We start from the raw sequence: 19,875 nt of genomic DNA on the forward strand, positions 1-19,875 counted from the left end.
ATTGAGCTGCCACCTGACAGGGTGGGCAGGCTGCCCGTGCTCTTCCTAGCCCCCTGCCACAAAACTAGCTTAAGACAGACAGACAGACAGACAGACAGACAGACTGACAGACAGACAGACAGACAGACAGACAGACAGACAGACAGACAGACAGACAGACAGACAGACAGACAGACAGACAGACAGACAGACAGACAGGCAGGCAGACAGACAGACAGACAGACAGACAGACAGACAGACAGACAGACAGACAGACAGACAGACAGACAGACAGACAGACAGACAGACAGACAGACAGACAGACAGACAGACAGACAGACAGACAGACAGACAGACAGACAGACAGACAGACAGACGAACGGACGAACGGGCAGACGGACGAACGGGCAGACAGACGGACGGACGAACGGGCAGACGGACGAACGGGCAGACAGACGGACGCACGAACGGGCAGACAGACGGACGGACAGACAGACGGACAGACGAACGGACGGACGAACGGACGGACGCATTTGAAAGCTTGTTGAGCTGGCTTTAACATGGCGCAGCTGCGCGTGCTATAGTTAGAGAAATCAAGTCAATTTCTCCTGCATCATCAAATAAACCAACTACGCATGTATTTATATATTTGATGAATACGAGTGCGACACACGAGATTTTATAGTTATGCAAGGCGGTAAAGCAAGCTCATATAATCTAAGATTGCAATATACACAATATATCCGCAGATTACTCGACGGCAGTGTGTTACTTTTTCTTATTAACGTTTTTGCCTAGCTCAAAAGCGTTCCCCATTGGTTTTCCATGGCAGTCTTCACTCTTCAATGCGATCGAAAATGAATATTTTTCGACGAGACGATATTAGACGTTCTTTACTCATGCCCTGCATTTCGTGCAAAAGACAATCTCTATGCAATTTACTGGATCATCTTGGCCTTCGCACGCAGAGGGAGATGGATTCTGGTACGGTGACTGCCGTGATCAGCGATGAAGGCCTCTCATGAACTGCTCTGCTTCTTGAAGAATCGGGCCTTCGTGGTTGGCTATGTGCTGCATCCCTTTCCCGAGCGCAGGTCAGCAAACCAATACGTTGTCCTAACCAACGTCCCCCTTTCCACCTCTCGGGTCCTGATTGCACCTGCGCGTTTATCGTTTAATTGTAGCTTCACCCATCCCTTCAGCCTAGTGCGTTACCTGTTCCCCGCCTGTGTAAAGAGCTTTCTCTGAGCAGCCACCTTTCTCGTTAGTGCAACAGCCGCAGCAGAGCAGAAGAGACAAGGCAGTAGCCGAAGCAAAGTTATCTTCACTGATAGCCCCGTGAAAGGCTCCTAGGCCAGGCGATTTTCCATATACCGACGCATGAGGCTGTCTGTCAAGAGCCGCGCGTCCTTCGGTCCGACGAGACCTCGCGCGAGGCTCGTGCTGAGGCCGCCGCCAACGAGGTCGGCGACGGAGCAGTCCCGGCTTGGGCTGCTGTAATTGTAGCCTTCATGTGTGAGCAGCACAACATCTTGGCTGGATCCGTTGTAGAACCGAGGCCACGCGGTGCCGTCCACCAAGCTTGGCAGAGACCTGCAGAAGCCATGCGAATATATCTTATACCGGAAAATTCTGGAGAAAAGCATTTTTAAGCGGGAAACCGTTTATGAACGCACTTTTTTCATGTAATGTAAGATTTCACCATAACAATGAACATATCCGATAAAAATTCCGATGGAAGTCTTCTATTTTGTTTTTTCTATTAACGCTTTTGCTTAAGTAACCGCGTTCGACATTGGTTTTCTATGGCAGTCTTTACTTTTCGATGCGATCGATTGATACACGTTAACAGGAAGATTTTGCTACATATCAGAAGAGTGGACCATTACCTTCAATATTTCCATACCAGTGTTTTACAATTTTCCAATTTTTAAGAATATTTGTGCGAGAATGTTGGGCATAAGGAAGTGAAAGTCTTTAACCACAGCAGATGAATGCGTTTCAAGCCAACTGCTATTGTATATTTTGTCTTCTTTTTACTTTTAAGCATCGGATACTGTTGTATACATTGTATACTTTGACTCAGTGGAAACCTCAGCAGTCTTGCAGGCATTGCGGAATCAAGATGTAGAAGAGTCTTATTTAAAAATACTGGAAGATAACTACTACCCAGCTTCCACAGTCCTCCATAAAGTCAGCCAATCAAATTCCAGTAAGGAAAGGTGACAGGCAGGGAGACACAATTTTGCCAATGCTATTCGCCGACTGTTTACAGATGTTCCGATGCCTGGACTGGGAATAGTTGAGGATAAGAGTTAATAGGGAATACCTAAGTAATCTGCGATTCATTGGTTACATTGCCTTGCTAAGTCACTTGGAAGCTGACCTACAAAGCGTGATGAATAAGTTAGGCAGGCAGAGCAGGAGGGCGGATCTAAAAATTAACATGCAGCAAACCAAAGTATTGTTCAAAAGTGCGGCAAAAAACAGCAGTTCACAATTGGTAAAGAGGTGCTGGAAATGGTAAGCGAATATCTCTATTTAGGGCAGGCAGTGACAGCTGATCCAGAATTATGAAAAGGAAATAACTGTAGGAGTAATAACAGGGGTGGAGCGCATATGGCGGATTCTTTGACATCATGAATGGCAGTTTACCAATATCCCTCAGGAGAAAGGTATACAACACCTGCATCCTCCTGGTACTCACCTGTGGGGCAGAAACGTAAAGGCTAACGAAACGGCTTCAGCTTAAGGACAACGCAGCAAGCCATTGAAAGACAAACGATAGGTGTAACGTTACGAGACCGGAAGCGGGCAGATTGGGCGAGGCAACAAACGCGTGTTAATGATGTCCTAGTCGAAATCAAGAGGAAGAAATGGGCTTGGGCACGGCATGTAATGCGAAGGCAAGATAACCGTCGATCCTTAAGGGTAACGGATTGGATTCCAAGAGGAGGCAAACGTAGCAGGGGGGGGGGGGGGGGGGAGGGGGGAGGGGGGAGCAGGTTAGGTGGGCGGATGAGATTAAGAAGTTTGTTCGTGGTAATACGGTGGGCGCAGCTGGCAAAGGACAGGGTTAACTGGAGAGACATGATAGAGGCCTTCGCCCAGCAGTAGGCGTAGACAGGCTGATGATGATGATTGTATACTCTTGCTGCACTGGCAATATTGTGCACCGATGTGAAGCCCTCGCGGTATTTGTGGGCACGAAAAGAGACTGAAATGAAATCAAATACTGCCTTCGGCAGTGACACACTTCACGTTGATGTTGTGCAGAAGAATCACGTGATATAGTGAAAAGCTCTTAAGTTCATAATAAGACTGATTAAAGCTGTGCCCGTGCAGCCTTATCCCAACCTGCAGTTGCCGCCGCAAGCTGTTTAGCTCTCCCCCATTTTCCGAACAATTACGTTTACGCATCATTAAATATCACCGCACGTTCTGGCGATGAAATCGAAAATAAGCGTCTATGACATATCAGTTTATCGTAGCTGTAACATTTACTGGTTTTATTTTTTACATTTTTTTATGACGCCTTCAGGTGGCTTTATAGGAGTTCGTTGTTTTGCTAGTGACGATAACTACGTTTTCTTCACCAATAACTTAAGAACTAATTAAAGAAACCAGATAAATTATTAATGACAGTAGGTTATTGCACTTCTTCGCAAGAAAAAGAATTGAGACACGGCAGCAACTGTACACTCCTGAGATCGATCGTCGCACATTTCTCACGTGCCCGCTGCTTAAGGTAAAATTTGGCTTGTATTAATTTTTTTCCCTGAGGCAATCGACATTTCTTGCTGTGAGCGCCTACTCCTTTCCATATTACTTCAAGAGGGAACAGAACGGGCTGGTCTTAGACAGGTTCCTGCCTCTCCTTTGCATCCGTACACTCTTAGCTCATATCGCCTTGTTCCGCACCGGATGAACCGTAGATATATCTATACTCTACTCTGCTCAGCGGAAAGCGACATCTGTTTACCATTTATTTTCAGATTTTTGAAATCTCTGATTCTTGAAAGTTCGCATTTTCACTCAAAGGAAAATAAAAAGCAAAGACCGATTCGCTCTGTAGTGTCGAGTCGGTTATGGCTTTGCGTAATCCTCCTGAAATACGCTTGCGAACTGTTGAGTAGAGATTTAGAACACACTGCGCATAAGTTCAGGTGCGTGGACGCATATCATGCAGATTTCGGAGAAAATGAACGCTAATCACGACAGGCGTGCGCCCAGAACATCATCCAAGATGCTCCACCACGTGTTTCAAGCAACCCGCCGCGGTGGCTCAGTGGTTAGGGCGCTCGACTACTGATCCGGAGTTCCCGGGTTCGAACACGACCGCGGCGGCTGCGTTTTTATGGAGGAAAAACGCTAAGGCGCCCGTGTGCTGTGCGATGTCAGTGCACGTTAAAGATCCCCAGGTGTTCGAAATTATTCCGGAGCCCGCCACTACGGCACCTCTTCTTCCTTCTTTCACTCCCTCCTTTATCCCTTCCCTTATGGCGCGGTGCGGGTGTCCAACGATATATGAGACAGATACTGCGCCATTTCCTTTCCCCCAAAAACCAATTATTATTACTATTATTATTCAAGCAGGGGTGACCTGTGGCAACTGTTAGCCCCCACCATTACCTATGGCTACGTGTTGAAACAAAAAGCTGCCAGAATGCAGTTTCAGGCTTTGTTCATACAGAATGCGCTTCTGAAGGGAAGCAGAGAAAAAAAGGTTCGAAAATGACTAGGATGAATAATCATCTCGCACGTGCACCTTACTAGTAAGGGTAGCATCAGCTCTTGAGTCGATACGTTGTGCGGGCTGATGCCCGTACTTGATGCTCAGGCTGATGCCGTTGTCTTGCCTCCGTTGCCTCCGTTGTCTTCGTCTGTCGCGCCGTCTTATTTTGTAAATATCATGTACCAACTAGCCCATACAACAGTTCTAATTGATTATAGTGACCGCACAAGGTATCGCATGTCGCCGATGGTGCTGCGCCGTGAGAAACGCGTGATCGGATGCGCTGTAATGGCGTCCAGCACAAAAGACGAGAGTAAAGACGCGATATATGAGAAGTGAGCAGAAGGTGCCGCGATATGGAACGGCCTTCTTGTCGTTTTATCTATTTTCATTAGGCAGCCTAAGCGTCCGCGTCATCACCGATCTCGCACTTTGACGGCAGTAAGTCAACAGCGAACGAAGCAACGACACTGGGAACGCGTATAGAGTATATGACGGGACGGTGGGGCTCAGTTCTGCACGCAGTGCTGCCCTCATCTCAAATCTCGGAAAGAGACGGCGCGCGAAACCTTCACGCAGTAGGAGTGGCGACAACTGTCGCACTCTGACAAAACCAGAATGCGCCCGCAAGGGAGGGATTCCGCACTGGCATAGACTGCACCTTTCACGCTCTTTGTTGCTGCGTTTTAGTACCCGGACTTGCGCTGTGGCGCAAAATACGTTTAGCTTAACGAGTCCCCCTGGTTTCTGTACTAACAGTTACAATTCTCTGAAAATGCGTCCCCAATTGCACTTCCCCTTCCCACTCAGACTGAATTTTAGATCGGAAATGATTCCCTAAATTGTTTGGGGGCGCTTAAGCTTCACGTTTAAGGGTATGACAAGAAATTTTTAATGGGCTCCGTCAGCTGCTGCTCTTGCCCACGCAGGCAAGGACACTGTTTCCATACTGCGTGAAAGACCGCACCACGCACGCATAAAAACTAGCATTAATTAAGCCTTATGAATGTGTCTGCGTCGCTTAGTATAATAAATAAAAAAATGCCGTGCGTGCTTTAGAGGTTGCGTGTCTTATTTGCAACCCAAGGGTCATGGGTTCAATTCTCGACTAATTTTCGAATTTTTATTTAAGCGCAATTCATTTACTTCATGTACAGCCGGCCAAATCTTTTGCTGCCGTACGTGTCGGCCGCGTTTTCCGTGCATCTGCAGCTTATGACAGAGCAAACTTGCGAAAATATCAAATCTAAGCAACGGCTCACTAAGCCCATGCTTAATACTGAGCTTTCCGAAAGTTTGCTTTATCCAAAGCACAAAAGAGCAGAAAAAGCGGCTCTCGCGCACGCTAGCTAAAGATTTGGCCGGCTTTACTTCCCTGCTCTGATGGCGTTTTATTCACGTAGCGAATTTCTACTTATCAGTCTTCTAATGTTTTAATTACTTTTTATTCCTCAGCGCCACGTGTAACGTCACGACCCTCTCGACCAGTTCGGCTTTTCCGCATACACCGGCGACGTCAACTACGCCGGGTTCTCTGCTGAACGGGATCCTTAACGCTTTCGCGTTAAAAGAAACATTCCAAGCACGAAACATACCTCAGAAGAGCTAAAAGAGGAACTTAGATTGGTGACGCAGCTGCTGACATTGCTTCGTTTAGAATGCACCCTGTTTTACTCATTTTTATTACTTCCTAGCTGCTGACGGAGGCTTTTACGATTTGCCACTAAGGTGGGCCTTGGTCTCCCTCCTCGGCAGCATCTCCAGGTCACCGACAACTGACCCCAAAGTATCACGTGCAACGCTCATCGTTCAGAGAGAGAAAGCGAGCCTCCTCTCCCAGCAGACTCCGTAGGCACATGTCATGATTACGTGGACGCAAGATTCAAAGATCATGTGTTGCACACTAGTCTGCTCTGTCAAACTCTACCTAATGCATGCCAGACATGTTCCTACATCACAGAAGCGCCGCTTCCCTCTATGATAGCAAAGCTCATTGCCATTCGTGACAGCTTGTCCACTTCAAAGGACCTCGTCTGTATTCCACCACCGAACAGTCTTCTCCAGTATACCGAGTCAACACAAGAACTAGGGGCTCTACAGCGCGTAGCCTGTCACCTGGTCATTGTTGTCGATGAGTGCACCATCGTGAAATCGTACCCATGCCCTGTCCGAGTTGTGCGAGCTCGACGCAATACGCATGATCTTAGGCAAGTGGACAGTGCGTCCCATCCACTGCAAGAGCCATACCCGCTTCCTCTACTAAAATTATCCGCAGGAGACGCCGTACTGCCTAAAAAGGAATTTCTCCGCCGCTCCACGCGTCCTTTAATTTCATTGCGTGGATCGAACTTTCCCGGCGATTTAACTCGCCGTGAGGAGGTGGCGCTGAGGAGAATCCGGTTGGATGCTGCGCTTATGCCTGCGGTCAGGGCCTCCTGGACATCACAGACCCCGCTCCTGAACTGTGTCTTCTGCCCCGCTTCTGCTCAAGATGCGACGTTACCTCACCTTATGCTAACTTGCCCCGGACTTCGGCAGCCACGAAAGCGACACCTCGGCATTTAGGGTTACTACTCCAGCCGACCGCCAGACACTCTAATCAGGACCCATGGGCCAAAATACTGGGCCTTACTGGCATTTATCGCTGATACCAGCCTGCACATGTATACCTATAGCCCTTTAGTGCCGAAGAGCATATTTGCGCAATAAAAAGAGTCGCCATTCACCGCGCAAAATGCTTTGTTATGTAAAATCATAAGCAAAGAGTTTCTTACTATTAACTATAGAGGGAAAGCTGGCGGCGCTGCACCTCAGCCATCATGAGCATTCAAAGCATCATGGGGCGATGAGCTACTTGGTGCGGGACAGTCGTTTTTTTCAGGAACACAGAGTGACGTTACTGAGATGTCCCGTTCTGTCCACGGCGTAGATGACTTTGGCGCAAATGTGGTGCGCAAAAGGCATAGTAGCGAAAACGAAACAGCACATAACGCCCATAAAAGGTTTTTGGTTTCCGAAATGCCATTAAAGACCTCTTACAGTGTTAAAGCGACAACATTGCTTTTGAGAACATATTTCTTATTAAAAGCGCGCCTGTTAAGCACGAAAGCAGGGCGTTTTTTTTTTTTTTTGTTAAGCACGGCTTTTGTGTTCTGCAATACTTGGCCAATAGGAGAGCAAGCCATCGCTTATTTTGGGCAAACTTTACATTTACATGCTTTTCTGCTCGTTTGTTGCAGTTTATAGACAGGATTTTGAATTATAGCGCATTCTTGATGATCGAACAACGTTTTTTTCTTCATTATTTTTGGCCAAACGTTGTGGTTCTGCAGTCGGTAGCTTTCCGCCCCATGATGCTTAGAGCGCCCATGGTGTCTCAGGTGGTCTCGAGGAAGCTCCATGCAAACTCCAATAGGTGAGCCGCCAGCTTTCCCTGTAGTTAATAGTAAGAAACTATACGATCTTAAGCAAAAAAAAACAAAAAAAAAACCGCAAGAAGCTTTGTGAGCGCTGAACTGAAATCCGTAAAGCCGACGTAGGTGAATTGTCGGCGTCGTGCGCATGCGCGTCGCGTGGTCTCCTACTCCGGTCACGGTGGAAACACCGGAAGTCAGCATCGTAGCCTCTCGAGACCACACATCCAAGTTTTATTTTAGGTAGAATATTAGGAACTTCATATCCTTACCAGAAGTGTACGGAGTTTTTCTGATACAATATGGCATCGCCCACCCGAACAGTGGCTGTCACCCACCTGAAGAGCGGCGCTGACAATTCGGCAAGCGCCTTTAGGTGTCAAGGCAATGAATATTCACTCACGAACAACGTTATTCTGAGAGCTTTCAAGTTCTTTTTACACATTTGACCGCGCGGGAGTAAACTTTGATAACAGTCACAGATGACTAAGTGAAAACTAAGGTTTGTCGTTTTATGGAGTTTAATGTCCCAAAAAGACTATGGCTGTGAGGGACGCCGCAGTGGGCGGCTACTGATAGCGCCGACCATCTGAGGTTCTCTAGCTGATATGGCGCACTACACGGGCCTCTAGCATTTCGACTATAACGAAATGCGAACGCCGGGACCGGGCTCGAACCCGCGTCCTTAAGGTCAGCAGCAGAGCACCGTAACCGCTGAGCCACCGCGGCGCGTAAAACAAGACTACGCCCTCCACTTGAAATTATAAATTAATTTTCCACACTAGCTTGTGTCAGATCACAGGGATAGCCCCAAAGCACCTCGGCATGGCTAAGCAGTATAGCATGGATTGTAGCCTTCACACAGGTGAACAATAACAGCGAGATACAACTTTCACGCATCTCATCCAGTTCAAGTATTCTTTAAAATTTTTAAAATTATATCGGTCCACTGATGTCCAGATTCCCAAGTATTGATACTAATTGAGTAAAAACTAATTGAGCGAACGACACTGGAAGGAAATTTTCAGAATAAGAAACGCATGCAGAATCCCGCGTCGAAACACCATTGAATTCAATGCAAATGAGCTTTAGTAAAACGGGCTCCTAACTGCAACTTTCACTTCAGTGATCAGTTTTGGATGCATTAAAATACTACTTCCAGGTCAGAATTCCTAGTTTCTGAAGACGTCAGGAGCGAGTTTCACTAGGTGGGGAGAGCCCGGTGCAAAAAAAAAAAATTCTGTGGAGAAACCATATCCGCCCCATTTTTCTGACCAACAAGTTCAAGAAATCCACGGTGTCAATACCCCTCGCTCCCTCTTTTTCATTACCGCCACTTCTAAAAGTTGTAAATAAATCGTTACCTGTCGTACTGTCAACAATTTTGGTCCGCGAACCCAAGCTTGCGCACTACCGCCGTGCAGTACTAGCCTTTGCAAAACTTTTGGAGGCCGCATCCGTTTTGGGCTTGTGTCTCTACGCACTTGGCTTATATTCTGACAAGTAGCCGGACGTTCTTGGCTAGCACACTTATTTTATACGTAGTCATGCCTGTAGCCAATTGTCAATGTGGATTTCTAAGCAGGCATAAATTGGCTTAATTTCGAAGTGAAAGTTCTTCACTTCCTAAATGTCAGTGTTTAGGTGCTAATGCACAGAAGAGTGCATATTACCGAAAGTGCTAAGCCGAGAAAACATGTGTGAAGATTTCAGAGTTGTACACAAAATTAAGAGACTTAGGAACCTCCTGGACGCTTAATATGTTTCAACAGGCGTTCATGAAATAAAGGTGCTACGCGCTTATTTCAGTTCAATTATCTTTGATTTGAGACTATTTTGTTAAGGTCTCATTAAACTATCTCAAGCGGTTTCTCACCGCAGTGTGCCGAGCTGTGCGCTGCTGAGGCAGTGGAAGGGACGCAGGAGGCGACGACAACGAACTAGACACGATGCGTTAACTAGACGGGCGTATAAAGAAAGGTGAAACACATGCTGTCTCAATGATATACCAGCTGATATGGTCACGTAGTTCTAGTAATCTATGGAGTTAAAAATAGGAGAAGAGGGCTATTGCTTACCCGGTCAACATGAAATTGGCAAGGGTTTCAATCATGCGTTGAGACATCGATCGTTCATCGTCCGTGGCGAGGAAGGGGTAGAGATAAGGGGCGCCAAACATTATTAGCACGTCTTCGCCGTGGGTAGCTTTGGCTCCGCCGAAGGTTGTGAACGAGAGTTTCGGCTCGTACACTTGGTAATAAACCTGCGCTCCTCTTTTGGAAAGATCGGACGCCAGACGTTCTGTGGGGCAGCGGATTAACACGTCGCCGATTAGGTTGGCCCAGCCTGCGTAGTCCGGATCGTCGATGTCATAGAGCGCGTGCCTCAAAATGTCCAGCATAAAGTCGGCCATCTCATCGGTGAAGTTTCCAAGCCTTCCCCTTAACGCCTCATTTACTGTCTCCTTGGCGTCGGTCTGCTTTCTGCCCTGGAACTGGGGAAACATCAATTCAAAGAATGCCATCCCCTCGTTCAAGGTTGTGGTGAAGATTACTTCCAAGTGTCCAAAGTCGCGGTCTCCAAGTCTCAAATTGCCGACCGGAAGCAACGGCCCCTCGCGACTGGGCATGAGATTCAAAGAAAAATTCTTCGAGGCTTCCAGAAGCGCCGACGCGTCCTGCCCCTGAAGGCAGCGCACCACGGCGCTCATGGTCGCGTTCTCCGAGCGACAGTCCACAGCGTCAGCAATGGCGTCGAACGTTCGCCGAGCCCGGTCACCCTCGTTGTCGGGCATTGGCGTGTACATGGAGCCGCTCATGAGGTACAGCCTGCGGAAGGTGTGAGGCGACCCCAGCGGGCTCGCCATGAGCAGCGAGAGCGATATGGATCCTGCGCTGTTTCCTGCCAGGAGGACGTTGCCGCGGTCTCCGCCGAAGCGGCCGATGTTCTCTCGCACCCATCGCAGTGCCAGCACCTGGTCGTGCAGCCCCATGTTACCCTCCACGTGGCCGGTGCCCGAGTTGAGGAAGCCGAACAGGGAGACACGGTAGTTTGGAGCCGCGACTACGAGGTCTCCCAGGGCAGAGACGAAGCGGCCGTCGTAGAAGTCGTAGCTGTTGCCGCCGTGCGCGAACGAGCCTCCGTACAGCCAGAACATGGCGGCCCGCATGCTCGTGGGGTCGACGCAGCGGCCAGGCACCCAGATGTTGATGTGGAGGCACTCTTCGGTAGTGTTTGAGGCGTTGATGACGTAGTTTTTGGGGAAGCGTGTGTGAAGTTGCTTGCATGGTGGCCTCTTTTGAGTTGCATTGAAAACGGCTTTCCATGGTCTCGCGGACGCGGGCATCATAAAGCGTCTGGAGCCAGCGGGTGGTCTCGCGAAAGGAATGCCGTAGAACGCGACGGTGCTGTACTGCGTCCCGTTGATGCTGAACTCAACTACGGTGCCTCGAACTCTTCCACTCGAAGTACGCACAACGAGACAGTCTGGAGCTTCGAGGCGTTCAGCTGTAGGGGCATCCACAATGTGGTGCATGAGGGCTACTGTCCCGATGAGAACACAAATGGCGACTAACAAGCCGACGAGGACGGCCGTACACCTGAAATGGCGACCAGGTTATCTTAAGAGCAGCACAGTGGGTGCATGGTTCAACAAGCCTCACTTAGCGTAAATCCAATTATCACTTATATCAAGCTTTTACGGGGAAAATAAAAGGTTTTCTTCAAAGGAAGAGAGAGTAATGTTTCTATATATGTGTTTCTGAACTGCGCGCTTTCCTGTTACTCTACGCGATGCCAGAAAAATTTTGAAAACACCAGAACAATGTATGACACACATCATCCGCCTAGTTACGTGCATTGCAAGGCAAACACTTTTCCCATTGAGGTCCCTAAACCCCAGTCCTTGGCCAGCCAAAGCATAAACTGAGCATAAACTGAACAAAACCAGCGTGCTTAAAAAATTCACATTAGCACTCTAAATCCGTAGTAATTCTGAGAAAGCATCGAAACTCATTCACAGAAAGCAACTTTCGTGCAAAAATTGTTAAACCAAATCATTTTGGGATGAATGACAAACGTTAATTTACTCTTCTAGCAGTCCCGCAAGACTCCAGCATGACACCTCGTGGTGATTTCAGCCATCGCCTGTGGCCGCAAGAGAGGTCGATGCTCTTTGCGCTTTCCGCGACGCAGGCGATGAGCCCAACTGAGGGAAAACAGTGCGATTAAACACCGCGGAAAATAAGTGGCATTTCATCAGCTGTGCCGAGTGTGACTGGACACGTTCTGGCAAGGATCCTGTCGCTACACGATAGGAAAGCATGACAGCTTGATGTGTGTAGCTTCAGAAAGGGTAATACCAGGTAAAATCAAGACGAGAGTTGTCCATGAAACTGAGCCGCGGTGGTAAAACAGTTGGTAAGGAATTAAACTCTGTCAGTAGCACGAAGCTTATGCCAACAGTACAACGGGGACCAATCGATGCGGAAAGAATAGCTACAGTTGTCTTCTTCTGTTCTCAATTACCTAGTGTCCCGCTCTCCACCGCGCTTTGCATAGCGTTACGATTCCCAAAAATACCACAGGAAGTCAAAGGAATGACAAGAAATCTAACATCACCCTCTGCCATTTATCAGGTCGTTACCCGCCGCGGTGCGTCAGTGGTTAGAGTGCTCGGCTACTCAGCCGGAGCACCGGGGTTGAATCCCGACCGCGGCGGCCGCATTTCGATGGAGGCGAAACACAAAGGCGCCTGTGCTGTGCGATGTCAATGCAAGTTAAAGATTCCCAGGTGGTCAAAATTATTCCAGAGCCCTCCACTACGGCACCTCTTTCTCTCTTCCTTCTTTCACTCCTACCCTCCTGCCTTCCCATACGGCGCGGTTCGCGTGTCCACCGAGGTATGTGAGACAATTCCTGCGCCAGTTCCTTTCCTCAAAATCCAATTTCAATTTCTCGGTGTTTAGTAATGATAGTTACAGCGACAGCTATTTACACTTGCGAAAGTTATGGTTATGAAAAGGCCCGCTTTAAAACTCGCTTGAATCCCGCTATATCTGTGTGATTACAGAAGTAAATTATACTAATTAGGTTTTTAATTATGACAGCCTATATTGTACTTTACCATGAAAGACATGTTTCGGCAGTGCCAGCTCTGACGATGCACGCAAAAATAGTACCTAAGCAACAAACCAACCTAGTCGAGAATGGGATAACACTCTTAAACGTGGCCTGATACCGCGCTACTTTGATCTCGCTTGGGATTCCGAACTTGAGACAGGCATCGTTCGTGAAGAGCAACGTTTATTTCACTATTTCACGCAGTCTCCTGTTTTTATAAGTTACAGGGATGAAAAGAATCGTTTTAAAACTCACAATAAACCATATATGTGCAAATATACTGAAACGAATTTAACTAAATATTGCGTGACACTAAAAGCAACGTCGCGCTTCTCGAACGATGCTTGTCTCAAGTGCGAAATCTCACGCGAGAGGAGAGTATACCGCTGTACCAGGACACGTTTAAGGGCGTTATCCAGTTCACTACAAGGTTGGACTTGATGCTTGAGGGCGTGCATCTGCAGCGAGGGCACTGTCGAAACATGTCTTCTATGGTAAAATATATTGTAGACCGGGACACACAAGGCAATTAAGCGCAATTTAGTGGCTGCAGAATGAATGAACTGTTGGGTGGATCTGCTGGGACGTTGGTAACAAAGCAGCCGAACAGGTGAGGGAGTTGCAAGCCAGCAGCTCTAACTATATTACAGAACCAAATTGCCACTAAATAAAGACGCTGTGATCACTGAATAAGAGGCGGCACATGAAAACTAACACCTGTCAAAAGAAAAGTGCATACGGGGGAACCCTGAACTGGACAACGCGTCTTGTACCGATGCAATGCGGTACTGATGTTAGTTACCATGGCGTATTATCGTGACGTAGGAACGCCGCGAAAAAGCATCACTGTGAAGGAGCTTGCGCACATCTAAGCACTTATTGCCTAACGAAGGGCACGGCGGTTGTCATGCATAGTGAGGTACTACCGGTAGCTTAAACACTGCTGATTGCCGTTATTTCTACATAGTACTCAATGTGGAATCTCTGCAAGGCCTACATAACTTCTTGATGGTAGTAATAAAGATTACAGTAATCAAAATTGAATATGACGCGCGGAACGCCACAGCAAACATCTCACTCAGAATCGAAGCTCAAAAGGAGCCCTAGCGGAGCGATATTTGATAAGATGGCTCCTGGTGCTTACAAAATAAAGTTCTTAGAAGAATACTTGAATTCTCAATGCAAAGCTCCGAAATCGTGCGTGCCACACTATACTCGTCCTCTTAAGACTTAAGCGACGAATGTCAGTCGGAGACGAGCTCCGTAATAAAACTCAGCATTCCAGTGAAACGTAAACTGGCTTAAAGGAACGTATATTTAGAGACCTGTTGACAAAGCAATAGCACAGTCTTGCACTGCCTTCGCGAGGCGCGTAATGTAAGTAACATGCAAACATTTTGTTCCGCACATAGGCTCAGTGACACCCTTCAGCTTGAATGCCCGCGAATGGGATCTCAATTCACAACGCAGAGGTGTTTAAGATACGTCGTGTTACACTAACAGTCCTGGATAACAATGTGAAAAAATACTAAAGGTGTGAAAAACCCTTCACGTCTTCAGAGTAAAAAACAGGTCTATCAAATCGTGAGTGCACCATCTCTTTTGCTCCATTAAAAGGACTCTTATTTCTTGGATATGAACAAATGCTGTTCTCGTTTGCTCAGTGATTGCGCTATAAATCATTAGATTACATCGCAACCTCTTTTAATTTAAACAATTTATGTTCTTGCGTAGCAGAGGCCAGAAGTCCCGATCGCGAGAATGTCCACGCCCTATTATTACACGCATTAAAATAACAGCAGGCGGAAAAGCACGCACAAGCGCAGTTAAATTGCCTACTTTCGGCTACCTTTTCCCACCCATTCTCGTTATAGGGGTAGAAGTAACGCATAATTCATCCACCGTTTGAATCAAGCGGACGCACCCGCTGCAAAGCGAGGATGAGAATCCATGCGCTTGCTCGTTATAATTGCTGTTAGGCACAACGTTCACACGATTTCTCAGAAATCTGCCATTTGTATGGCACGTAACACAATTATTACAAAGGCTGGGTTAAACACAATCTGCGCAACAGTCATACAAATGCAGTCATTTTGGCGCGCAAGTGTTAGTATAGATGAAGAATAGATGGGAAGTCGCGTTCGCTGTTCTCCCTCGGCACAGCTAAAATGAATACAACGGCGTAAGAAAACAAGGAACAGAACATGTAATATACAAGGCGGGCGCCAGTATATCCGGAACATATCTCAGTTGGTATATCGCGCACACGGTTATATATTTGCGTGCTGCTACACGTATGGACAAGATGGGTGGTGCCACTAGTATGGAAAAAAGCTTAGTGAGCCACTTGATTAGGTTCTTACGCGGCTGTCAAAGGACCATTACAATCGTATTCCGTCGAAGGAAAGCTCTCGCATTTCATTGTAGGGGGAAAAATGGTAGACAGGTTAGCCAGCACCCGTTTGCGGGAATCTGCCCATATGACCATGCTATCTATGCGGACATTGAGGCGGCGGCTGTTATTGGTTGCAGCAACAGGCGCAATACAGTAATTCTTCAGCTCAAACGAAGGCGAAAAGATGTTATAAATTTGAACGGCGCAAAGGACATGGACACAGGAAATACAGGGTCGATAGAAAGAGCGCCTGTGTCCGTGCCATTTGCGTTGTTAAAGTTCATAACGTCAGCCAACTAGCCCTACAGTAAGTACTACTGCGAAAAGGTACCAAACGTTTAGGCACGCGATTCTTTTAGCTCCCGTTGTCGGCGCGCCACGGCTGACCTAAGCACCAGAACGGAGGAGAACACGAAGCAGAACTTAAACGAACAATGCAGAGACTTTGCTTCACCCCCTGGTGCTGACGTGCTGCTCCACCACAGCAGCGACGCATGTGTTAACAGCGTCTTTCTAGTCCCGTGGTGGGTTAAGCCAGCGCGCGGCGCGCAGGAGCCCATCTTCTGTCCTGCAGCCCGAGAGGCGCACACCACTGATCTCAACTACGGGGCTGGATGGCGCATCGGGTGCCCGAAAGTGAAGCCACCGGAAGTAAGCGTGCTTGCCCCTGAAGTCAGCCTTGGGCAGTGCACGAAATCGGATCTCAGCACGGTTTTTCAGTTTCAATTTTCCTTTTACACTTAGCATTTCTTCTTTTTGCCATTCTCGTCTTTTCCCACAACAATGCCTACGTGTTGCGCCGACAACTGCATGAGGAGAGCAGCAAAGTCTTCGGGAAAGACGTTTCAAAAATTAGGGTCCAATGCATCGCACTGGGACGACACTATATGACGACAGGACGTCGCTCGTGCCTCGTCTACTCAGCTGTTTCGTCCCGTTGCGCTAGCGTCGCCAGCTCTGCTCTTTGTGGTGATACACGTTCACGTGCTCTAAGCCCAAGTTATACCATCAATGGGGGATAAATTTAAGAAAAATAGGTGGAAACCTTCACCAGGCAGCAGACTTTGCAGTGACCATTTTGCCGAATTCTGTTTAGACCGAACCGGAGGTGCCGACGGTGTTCTGCTGGTTCACAATAGCGCCTCCAAAAGGTATGGTACCGCTTTTTCTACAGAGTGTATCATGTGCTGTTTCGTACTGTGTCAAATTATGCGCGATTGGGCTTTTATTCGTGATGCATGGTGCAGTTGACTTCAAACAGCGCTTGTCCCACGCGCTGCAGCATTCGTCTTTCTCGTCAGTCGTTTTTCTCGCGCTGTGCAGCTGAAGCATGGCTGTGCTATGGAGTTGGGTTAAAAGCACGTCTGGAAGGTAAATGACACCCTAAACCGACAAACATCGGCTGCCATCGACGAGAAGAGACATCGTCCGCCACCAACTCGAAACTTAAACTGCGGCAGCTCGGGATTTCCGCGCCATGTTCGCCTTTTCTTTGCTTCATGAAAATTCGGCTTTAAGATGACGTAGCCTCATCTTCATTCCACTACTTCCTCTAGTTATGCTCGGAAGACAAGAACCAGATAAGAACATGAGTGTTCAATGCACGCACCTCTTTGCCGCGGGAGGGTGAGGCCTGCATGCCTGTTTTCTTCGGTTTCTCTGAAATTACATGGTTCCCCAAACAATGCTCACATATCTCGCGTTGAGCTTGCTTATTCCTTTGATATTGCAGTGTACGATACACTAAAACAACGCGAATAACTGAGGACGGAAGGGTCAAAGACGCGACTTCTTGCATTGAAATACACAGCAGACACCGAACTTTCGGGGACATGCCACCCAACTTTCTGTGGCTTCACTTGCGCCCACTTGGGAGAGCGAGAATATGGCATCCAGCCATCTAGTGGAGATCAGTGGCGCACACGCATGACTGGTGGCACTTTATGAGCGAGGCAACAGCGCCGCATCAGTTGCCGTCATTAATTAATACACGCGCCTGCGAGCGAAGCCTAGAGCGCCTAGGGCAGAAGTCTCGTGGTGCGATCCGTCAGCACGGCCAGTAATCAGCTTTAATTTGCCTTTCGACGTGGTGGCTGACGGAGCGGAGGCGTTGACTGCGGCGTCCGGCATAAGCGAAAGTCCTGGCATTCTGTGTACCAACTGTTGTCGGCATCCTCTCTACTTCGGTAAGTGGTGAACGCTGGTCGCCTATACAAACAACTGCGAAGAAAACTGAGCTTACCGGCGCTCGCGAAGAGGGACGATGCGCAAGACTCGGAGTGAGGCTATCAGTATCTATGAACTGCCTTAGAATGCGCTATGCCTATCCCGCAGTGAATTTCGTGCTTACTACTACTGCCGACGACGAGGTAGTCCGTGAGCTACTTTTCGTCACAGGAGCCACTCGCCAAGAACGCTTCCTTTCATTGCATTTCCCTATACTTTGGCCTCTTCCAACAGTGATTTTGCCAGGGGCTTGGGTAGCACAATACTGAAATGTCGGGGCTAAAAAGTAATATCTTTAGCGTAGTTTGCAGTATACGGCGCATACCTAAATTAGGCTTCCTGGGGAATCAAGGGCCATGAATAGTTCGCAAGGACTTTTCCTTTCTTCCTCACGTTTCCTCACACACTTTCTCGTCACGAGTTAAAGGATCTTTTTTCAACATAGAGGTGGCGATTTCAGGGCATTAATGGTTGCTTGCCCAGTATTTTACGTAGATATTACGGTGGCGCCTCCTATTTTACAATTCTTTTTTCAATTCACACTTTGGGGCCAGACTTATGATCGGCATTCGCTATATTCAGCTATAGCTTTGCTGCGAGAATAAAGCGAGCATCTTATAAGCGCTGCCAAGGGTGCACAAAAAAAATTGGAGGGCGCTTAAGCTTCGTATTTTAGAGCAGGACGCGACAGCGTGTTTCAGCGTGCTGAGGAATCCGCGGAACACCATCGTCCGTTCGGCGCGACTCCTTGGCCGGACAATTTAAGGCAAGGAAACATCTTGGTGGACATCCGAACCGCGCCGTAAGGCAAGAAAAATTTAAATAAAATTTGTTTTAAGGAAAGGAAATGGCGACTGTCTCACATATCTCGGTGGAAGCCCAGAACCACGCCGTAAGTGAAAAAAGACCCCCCTTCTAAGACAACACGGTATTCACAAGACGCAGCTTTGTTCGTTCCAAAACCATGAGCTCGCGTGGCGGAGTGGTTAGCATGCTCATCTCGCACTCCGGAGGCTCTGGTTCGATTCTCGAACTCAACCAATCTCCTACTTAGTTTTATCTATTAATGCTTCTGGAATTTTTCGCTTACGGTGAACGCCGCCGACGCTGACGACACCGCCTTTCCTGTGACCCGGGGCCCTTAACACTGTCGCGTTAAAAGGAAACAGTAATCGGCTTCTGTTAGAACGAACGCAACAGAGTGCAGATTGCGTAGCCGCGATCTCACGTGAGCGGAGCTAGCGGAAGCTTCAAAGTGGTCCGCTTGGTCCCAGCGATGCTGAGTTCGGCACTGCGACTCACCAGCCGGAATGCTTCCTCTTGGAGAGCTCGTTCCCAGGAGTATGCTTCGCGGACCCCACGGAGGCCTCTGCGCTGTCCATGGTCGCCTCTTCGTTGTCGTTTTCTTCTAGGAGCGTGCTGCCTTCACGAGGATGCGCGCTGCGCTGAACAAAATAAGCGTCCTCATTAAATCGGTCCCGTTGGGCTTTTTGGCGTCCAAGCATGCAAGGCTCTCATTAGAAAGTGCTAAAGAAGCTTTGTTTTTCTCAGGTGGGAAGCAGTGAACGTTGAAAATAGACATCACCGTGTTCAGGCAAGGATAGCAATCGAAGTCCCATGAATACTTTTCGCTTCAATAAGATTTTTATATGTAAAGGACAATGTGTAAAAAAAAAATAATCGGCCACAGTTTTGCAAGAAAGTCTAGTTCTTAGGGGAAAGAAGCGGCCATCACAAGTGGTTCAATACGCCGCTTTTGTACCATTGCAGCTTTGAACCCACGTAGAAGAAAATGAAAAATCGTGAGTGTAAACTTTTGTGCTTCAATCAGCGATAAAAGGACTTTTCCCGCTGGCGATATTTTGTTGCCAGAAATTTTGTAAAGATTGAAAAAAAAATTACTGCGCTCGAAAAAAAAAACGTATATTGAAGCGCGAGCAGCGTGGACAAGATATACTGAGATCCTAGCATTGAAAATTTCTGAAAAAATGTCAGGCGAATAGTTA

The 19,875-nt window shown here is 47.8% G+C and overlaps 1 protein-coding gene across 1 annotated transcript; it reads right to left on the reverse strand.

Annotated features, from left to right (window-relative positions):
* Positions 1-1,005: 1,005 nt before the first annotated feature.
* LOC144119269 (acetylcholinesterase-1-like) lies at positions 1,006-19,248 on the reverse strand. Its single transcript, XM_077651937.1, has 3 exons — positions 19,172-19,248; positions 10,206-11,726; positions 1,006-1,572 (listed from the first exon to the last, which is right to left on the reverse strand). The coding sequence occupies exons 2-3, from the start codon at positions 11,660-11,662 to the stop codon at positions 1,329-1,331; spliced, it is 1,701 nt and encodes a 566-aa protein (XP_077508063.1). The 5' UTR covers positions 11,663-11,726; positions 19,172-19,248; the 3' UTR covers positions 1,006-1,328.
* Between the last annotated feature and the right edge of the window lie 627 nt (positions 19,249-19,875).

This window comes from Amblyomma americanum, chromosome 2, assembly GCF_052857255.1.
Source record: "Amblyomma americanum isolate KBUSLIRL-KWMA chromosome 2, ASM5285725v1, whole genome shotgun sequence".
Lineage (NCBI taxonomy): Eukaryota > Metazoa > Arthropoda > Arachnida > Ixodida > Ixodidae > Amblyomma > Amblyomma americanum.